This window comes from Schistocerca nitens, chromosome 3 (genome assembly GCF_023898315.1).
Source record: "Schistocerca nitens isolate TAMUIC-IGC-003100 chromosome 3, iqSchNite1.1, whole genome shotgun sequence".
Lineage (NCBI taxonomy): Eukaryota > Metazoa > Arthropoda > Insecta > Orthoptera > Acrididae > Schistocerca > Schistocerca nitens.
This window is the reverse complement of record NC_064616.1, coordinates 905,448,181-905,456,499: the sequence shown is the minus strand read 5'-3', so window position 1 is coordinate 905,456,499 and position 8,319 is coordinate 905,448,181. Positions and strand designations below refer to the sequence as shown.

Genomic DNA, 8,319 nt, shown 5'->3' with positions numbered 1-8,319 from the left:
CCGTTTACGAGACTTTGTAAACGAACATTCAAATACAAAAAATTAAAATTATTTGCATTTTATTTTAATTAAGCCCCCATGCAACATTAGCAAAAAACTGCATGAAATTTAACTATGGTAATCACTTCAAAGAGCATTTTCAAATATGAAATGACTATATGATCACTATGGTGATTTATGTTAAACGAAGTGTGCTGTTCTTAGAGAATTTACTGGTCTACCGAATTTAATTGACACAGGCATTACAAAATTCTGCCTTATGTGAACTACAACCAAAATTTTGAAACTAAACTAAAATCTGCGATCAAATTTCAAGCAAAATTCTCCTCACAATAATGATTGCGTAGTCAAACTATGATTCTGATATTCACTGAACTAATACTGCATTCTGAACCCCTGTACAGTACACAGATCGTGTGTAGCCACACGTGGCAGACTATGTAATACACCACCCATCACAAGGAAACCATGAAAAAATAATCATCATTTATCAATGAAAATACAGTTACTGGGTTGCTATTTTCCGTATCAATGACTGAACATTTGTAAAGAACAGACGCTAATGATTACTGACTACTGACAACTGGCTCCCAAACTTTGGACGAAATACGTGGTTGGAAAGCAACTTTAAGGAAAAAGATACCAAATTCACAAAATAATACCGGAAAATTATCTCATGACAGTGTATATCCCATCCAGGAACTGTTCCAGCAAACACTTTGACATATATACTGCGATTTATTACAGTTTCTCTCCGTTTACCAACAAGAGTGCAAACTAAAAAGAAAAAAAAAAAACACACACACTCAAGAAATGTTAAATGTTAAGACTGATCCCGTTAAACTATTCGGATTAACCTTCTAACATATACAACAATTACTAGCAGTTAGTAATAGCCCGTAAAACTTAGAAATTTTATAGCTTAAGGCTCCCTTTGTCTTCAGCGCACAGTGAACTCAGCACTCTGACACAAAGAAAAGATCATCACAATTAAATAAATTTGTAAATCCATATATATAAATGAAGCATTTTCTCTTCTCTTAACTGAAGAAGTTTTAACTACTGATTTCCAAACACAAAGGTGCCACGTTGAGAGCACCACACTAACTGTCGGAACAACACTTACAAAGAATGAGATTTTCACTCTGCAGCGGAGTGTGCGCTGATATGAAACTTCCTGGAAGATTAAAACTGTGTGCCCGACCGAGACTCGAACTCGGGACCTTTGCCTTTCGCGGGCAAGTGCTCTACCATCTGAGCTACCGAAGCACGACTCACGCCCGCTACAAGTGAGGTCCGAGAGTCAGCAGCAACATCCGCCTCCGCGCGAACAGCCCCTTCCTCTTATCGACGAGCCCCTGCTTGAGGATGAAGGATGAGGTTCCCCTGCACCAGATTGTGCCACTTGCTCTCCTTCGCCTGCAGGTCCGTGCGGCGGCGCACCTCCGCCGGGGACAGGTCCGTGACGGCGCGCTTCCGCTGCTGCTGCTGGCGCACCGCAGGCACGTCCTGCGGCCGGCCCTCCTGCTCGGTCTGCGACTCTCTCCCGTCTTCCGCAGGGCTCTCCGCCACGGGCTCCACCGCGCCACTCAGGTCGAGGCCGAGAAGCCGCGTCAGCTGCCGATCGTCCAGTCCGGGCTCCACGTGGTCTGGCACTCTGTAGTGGCTCCGCATTTCCTCGTGCTCTGACGTTCCCGGCAGGTAGGGGTAGATTTGCGGAGGTGTCTGCAGATACAGCGATTCAAAAGAAATTCCCTTGAAGAACGGATGTGCTCTCAATGAAGGGTACCCGTGCCCATCCTCAGGCCTGTCACGAGCCCCTAACCGTTGCACAGAATCGAGAACCAGTAGCTTCTCCACCAGGTCTCTGGCTGGAGCACTGAAACCATCTGGGAACACATACTCCAGCTTCACGATCTTCTGGAATATAAGGTGCTCGCTCATTGATCGGAAAGGCGGGAGTCCAGCCACCATCTGGTATATGATGCAACCAAGGGCCCAGAGATCCGAACTGTAGGAGACAGACTTGTCAGTCAACAGCTCAGGTGAGACATACTGCGCTGTGCCCACAAAACTGTTGCGGCGACGGAAGTTAGGGTTTTGATCTTCCACTTCCTTCCGATTAACAATCTTGGCAGAGCCAAGATACTGGCAGAAGTAAAGCTGTGAGTACCGGGCGTGAGTCGTGCTTCGGTAGCTCAGATGGTAGAGCACTTGCCCGCGAAAGGCAAAGGTCCCGAGTTCGAGTCTCGGTCGGGCACACAGATTTAATCTGCCAGGAAGTTTTACACTTACAAACTTCTAAATGGTCCAAAACACGAAAATTACAACGACTTAGAGCATTTCATATCTATGTTGACGTTAACTAACACTTTTCGAGTGTGGTCCAAGATAATATAGTACATTTTTACCTAGTTTTCTTACCATACCAGACACCTGACGTGGAGACATCCGCCCTCTTTACGCGCAGATATATAGTGTCTCAAAATGGCGCACCCTGGGGCCAACGTCTTCCAGTTTGAGTCACTGGGAGGAAGAAGTCTCCCATTCGCTGAGCTACGTGACGCCCTTTAAATTATCGATACATTGTGAAAACCACTGCAAACCTCTTTGCTCAACCTTGCCCACAGACTTCTCTCCGCAAAACCACCATCCTCTACTCATCTCTGCTTAGTCCTATCTTTTCTACAATTCAAACACTCACACTTTCATTCACTCAGTTTCATGAGAAGGTAAAAAGAGATATAAGGAAGTGTGACTAGTAAAATAAAACAGTTTAAATTCATTTTTGGATCCAAATAGTCACCGTGTGAGCGAATTATTACACGTGGCTTCTCCTTGTGCTACTACAAACTGCGATCATCAATATGACGAACTCGTGTATTATCAGCTCGAAGACCTTAAATTGAGCCTGAAAACAGTACTGCTCCATCACTCCCCGCCTGTTTTGTAAATGCCGTACGGCTGTGTTTCCCTTGCAATGACAGTCCTAGTCAATTTCTTAATTGAAATAACGTGAAGGAGTCCACTAATCTCCACGGCACCTCAGTACAACTTTATTAACACAAGAATCACTATGAATATTGTGCCAAATGCATGAATGAATATCACTACAACAACAAAGACAGTGAAGGAATGATCAACAAATACATTGTTACTGGTAGCATAATACCAGTCTGTACGACACTGAGATGGACGCATTTCGAAAGGAAGCATGATATATCATCAATGAACAACTAACACAAATATTTGACCAAAGAAAAATATCAAACATCCAGAAAGTAACTGACATGATAGTCTGAGTAGCGAGTGTAACGTAGAAGAGTAACGAGCACTGAAGAACTGTGAATAGTGTAGTAATTTACATGTTAAAGCAAGAATACATGAGTAATTAACAAAAATATATTAGCAACACCAACGGTATAATAATTGTCAAAGAGGAATTGGCACAAACGAATGAATGAAGAGATTTACATTTCACATTAATGTTCAATGAAAAAATCATAAGTGCATTACGAAGGAATCGATCCGTCCACTGATCTGTCAACAATATTACACGTTACTAGCCTAGTAGAGACTATTCTGGTTCAACACAAAATTTAAATATAAAAGTAGTGCAACATTAGAACTAATCCTTAGTACTTTTCCCTAGAGATAAATTCAATAGAAGAAATGTACTTTACAATTGTTGATTAGGGAAGCAACATCAATTTGGGTACAAACAATTGACTGAATAATATTGAAAGCTAATTATACCAGTATTGCAAAAACAGTACATATTCAAACATCAACATGGAAATGAAATAAATAAACAAGCAAGACAATGATACTTCAAGCCACAAAATCATCTTATAACAATAAGGTTACTGGCGCAAAGAAAGTAACATAAAATGCGTATTACAATCGTGACAACTTTTCACTCAAAACACAACACACTAAATACATAACTCTACAGTTTCACAATTTACTGCTCCCAAATTTTCACACAGAAAGCGCTGATTCTGAATCACCTTCTAGGTGTCCGTTGGGAGGACATTCTTGCCAAGAAACGTTGAGGTAATCCTATCTTGATGTAGTCGACGTTACTCTCGTCCATGGTTCCATTTTTTTCTCCGATTCCGCAGACTGCACAGTCTCTGCGCCTGTGCAAGGCCACCTTTATTCGTCATCATTGTACTGTTATTCCTTCCTCCTCCGACGACACTAGTCCATCAAGCGACAAACCGAAAACTTTGCAAGCTACAGTCCACAGCAACGTAGCTGTCTATCATCATCTTTATGGCACAAGGCAATGTTACAACAGCTTGATAGAACAATTATGTTGCTATACCACAACCATTAACACACATGTCGGGTACACATGGGAGTGTGTATTTGAAGCAAAACGAAACATGAACACTGTCACGAATTACCGTTGATTTAAGTGAGTTCATCATGACCTATCCATCACCTGTTTTCCATAATGGGTCAATTTAAATAGGTTCAGCATGGTCTAACTTATCTGTTCATTGTCTTGGATAACAGAGGATTCAAGTGACTTCATCATGACCTAGACTATTACCTATTCTGCGTCACGGATAAATTCAGAAGAGCTCATCACGATCTAGGGTGCAACTACGCTGACGGAAAAATTCGCAACAGCAAAAAATAATCAGGGTAGAGTTATTAAATTTCGGGAGTACATTTGTTTAAGTGATATATTTAAGTCATTAACATTGAAAGTTCAAAAGTTAATGAAAGCAGGAATAAACCACTACAAATGAGAAACGCTGGTCCAGTAATAGCCGCTGTAACCGTCAGAATGTTGACTGCAAGCATGCAAACGTGCATGAATTGTGTTGTGCAGGTGTGGTACGTCACTTTGTAGGACGGAGTTGCACGCCTGTTGCACTTGATCGGTCAATACAGGGACGGTTAATGTTGTTTGTGGATGACGCTGGAGTTGTCTTCCAGTGATATCCCATATGTGATCGATTGAAGACAGGTCTTCACCAGATCAGACCAAGACTACATGTTGACACTATGTAGAGCATGTTGGTTTACAAAAGCAGTATGTCAGCGAGCGCTATCCTCTTCGAAAACACACCCTGGAATGCCATTTATAAATGGCAGCACAACAGATCGAATCATCAGATTGAATGGCAAATTTCCAGTCAGTGTGCGTGGAGTGAACACTAGAGTGCTCCTGCTCTCGTACGAAATCGTACCCCAGACCATAAATCAAGGTGTAGGTCCAGCGTGTCTACCTCACTGACAGGTTGGTTCCCTCAATTTGCCTCCTTCTGACCGACACCCGGCCATCACTTGCACCAGAAGACGCAACAGACCTCCTCCCTGCTCTTCAGTGAGTTCTAGCTTGAGACCAATGAAGTCGCAAATGGCGGTGGTTTGGGGTCAGTGGAATGCACGCTACAGGGCGACTGTCTCGGAGCTGTCCTTGAAATAATCGATCTGTAACAGTTCGTTGTGTCATTGTGGTGCCAATTGCTGCTCAGATTGCTACAGCAGATGCATTGCGATGTACCAGAGCCATATGCCTAACACGATGATTTACCCTCTCGGTAGTGTCAAATGGCCGTCCGGAGCCCGGTCTTCTTGCGGCCATACTTCCTCGTGACCACCGCTGCCAGCTGTAATCTGTAATATCGCAGAAGGAAAATCCAGATTCTTGTAACCCTATTACGTGACCTCGTTCAATCAGTGAGGTGTTGATAAGAGCATCTTTATCGTTTTAAAGGCGATCTTGACTACATCAACTCACCACGTTTAATCTCAAAGCTAACGATCACGACCATTGCAACGTATATTTAAAACAAACCTGATTTGCTTCCTTTTAGTGGCGCTAATAGCGCCACTCTTAAGTGACTGGTGCGAAATTGTAATAGATGCCATCTTTCATATTCAGAAACACGCCTACCGACTTTTGTTTGTCACACAACTCCTTTTTGGTGTTGTAATTTTTTCCCGTTCGTGTATAAGTACAAGACATTCCAACTCATCATTTAACTTGCAATTAGAATGACCAATAGTATCTCCTTGCCATGTTTGTCGCAACAAATTCTATGCAAATGTAAATGTCGTGTGACAAGGGCCTCCCGTTGGGTAGACCTTTCGCCGGGTGCAAGTCTTTCGATTTGACGGCACTTCGGCGACTTGCACGTCGATGGGGATGAAATGATGATGATTAGGACAACACAACATCCAGTCCTTGAACTGAGAAAATCTCCGACCCAGCCGGGAATCGAACCCGGGCCCTTAGGATTGACATTCTGTCACACTGACCACTTTTATTTTTATTTTTGTTGGTCTCATTTTGTTCTATATTGTTCGTTGAATTCGTCCGTGGCGGACGTCTGATGACACCCGTTTAGGCTCTTCGTTGATCCGTTCACTCAGTTTTTTTTTTTTATTACAAAGGGCAGCTAACCCTCTGACCGAACACGCTGAGCTACCATGCTGACAATGCTTAACTTCGGTGATCCGACGGGAACCGGTGTATCCACTGCGGCAAGACCGTTGCCTATGCTATACATTCCAGTAATGAATGTGTCTCACCTTCAGGCCTACTCTTGTAGCGATCACAACATATGTCAGCCACCTGCTGTGCCTGTCTCTCAATCAGTATGGCAACTAAGGTTCGTATGAGTACCGTGACGTAGGTACTAATTACGACGCCTCTTCTCATTATGGATCACTGTGTTGGCTTCGCGCGCTTGTATAGGTCGCCGCTCAGTACCGCCGTGTTTGCTGTGTCGCGGACGCAGCAAGGGGGCGTGCCGCTGTGGAGCTCTCCCTTGTTGTGACGCCTGAGCGCTGGCGTGGAAAGGGGCGTACCGCCATTGACTAGGCGTGCCCGCTCTGATGTCATTGCCGCAGCTCGGGCTTTGCGCCCCTCAGCTAAGCAGCAGTGCTGTTGTCGCAAGGGGGAAGGGGGTGGCCACTGCAGGCTGCCCTGGCTGCTCATCTTGAGCCGTAATGCAGACACCGAGAATGGTATGGCTGCGGCGTTGCCGTCTGTCACCGCCACCCGTCGCCCAAGTCTGACCGTCCTGTCTTTCTCCTCTCCAACGCTCGGTTATAAAATGCAGACAACTACACATTATTAAAAATACTCGCGAAGGCAAACCTCTGCTCTCATATATCTCCGTACACAAAATAATTTTTTTATTAATTCTATTTTTTGCACAAATAAAATAATTACTCGTTTGATTATACTCTCACAGAGTTCTCCTCCTGATTCACTTTACATAGGTTGACGGAGGATCTGTCTAATTCTAATAAATCTTATGCTGATATGAACGTACATAAATTATCAATCAGAATTACTCATGTAGCTTTACAGAATGTAAAATTTCAGCCTCACAGAATTGATTCATTCCTCACTTACAAATATGTGAGGTCTTCCTTGTTACTTTAGAAGCACGTAATGACTGGATAGCTGTAGGAATAGGGATGTGATGAGGTCTGGTTTCATTTGCTATCCAGTCACCACTACGTTATCACTCTAACATATCCTTAACTTTCATAAAAAAAAATAAATGGAGAAGCCAACATCATTAATCGTTAACGTGCTGTATTCAAGCCATTAACATAGATTATACACGCCTCAACTGTCCCCTCAAGCCTTATCACATCGAAAAATGTGCAGCAAAATGTTACTGAGCAAGTGTAGTTATACTTATGATCTTAATAAGGTTTCATCATAAAATGTCAAGATAGATATCTGTACTACCAGCAGCATAAAGTACGCGCAAAAGAAATATCAGATCAGCCTTACCTATCTTCAATTTTACGCACGCCATTCTCATACGTTTACATGTATTTGGTAACAAATGATAGCCGGCCGTTGTGGCCGAGCGGTTCTAGGCGCTTCAGACCGGAACCGCACTGCTGCTACGGTCGCAGGTTCGAATCCTGTCTCGGGCATGGATGTCCGTGATGTCCTTAGGTTAGTTAGGTTTAAGTAGTTCTAAGTCTAGGGGACTGATGAACTTAGATTTTAAGTCCAATAGTGCTTAGAGCCATTTGAACCATTTTTGAACAAATGATATACAGTGGAATATGACGTAGACCAGCAGAAGTTGTGCATCTCCTATAAGTCTCGTCGAAACTGAACGCTCTCTCATCCTAAAATGAGAGCTCTTACTTATGCACATCCCCCACATCTCAGTTCACAGTTTCCTGTCAACAAAAATTTTGCACAGATTGTTTTAAACCAATGCACACTTCAAAATTTAAATCCTTCCTTAGGGCATAGTTAACACAAAGATGTAAGGTAAAGCTCATTATCTCAGTATAATCATGATTACACAAGTACTA

General features: G+C 43.1%; 1 protein-coding gene across 1 annotated transcript; it reads right to left on the bottom strand.

Moving 5' to 3' along the window:
• Nucleotides 1-1,344: 1,344 nt before the first annotated feature.
• Nucleotides 1,345-1,974, bottom strand: LOC126249473 (3-phosphoinositide-dependent protein kinase 1-like). The gene has a single exon (XM_049951128.1). The coding sequence runs from the start codon at nucleotides 1,972-1,974 to the stop codon at nucleotides 1,345-1,347; it is 630 nt and encodes a 209-aa protein (XP_049807085.1).
• Nucleotides 1,975-8,319: the final 6,345 nt, after the last annotated feature.

Bases quoted from the DNA above. Each gene is read 5' to 3' on its own strand.
- LOC126249473 (XM_049951128.1), bottom strand. From the start codon at position 1,974: ATGGTGGCTGGACTCCCGCCTTTCCGATCAATGAGCGAGCACCTTATA.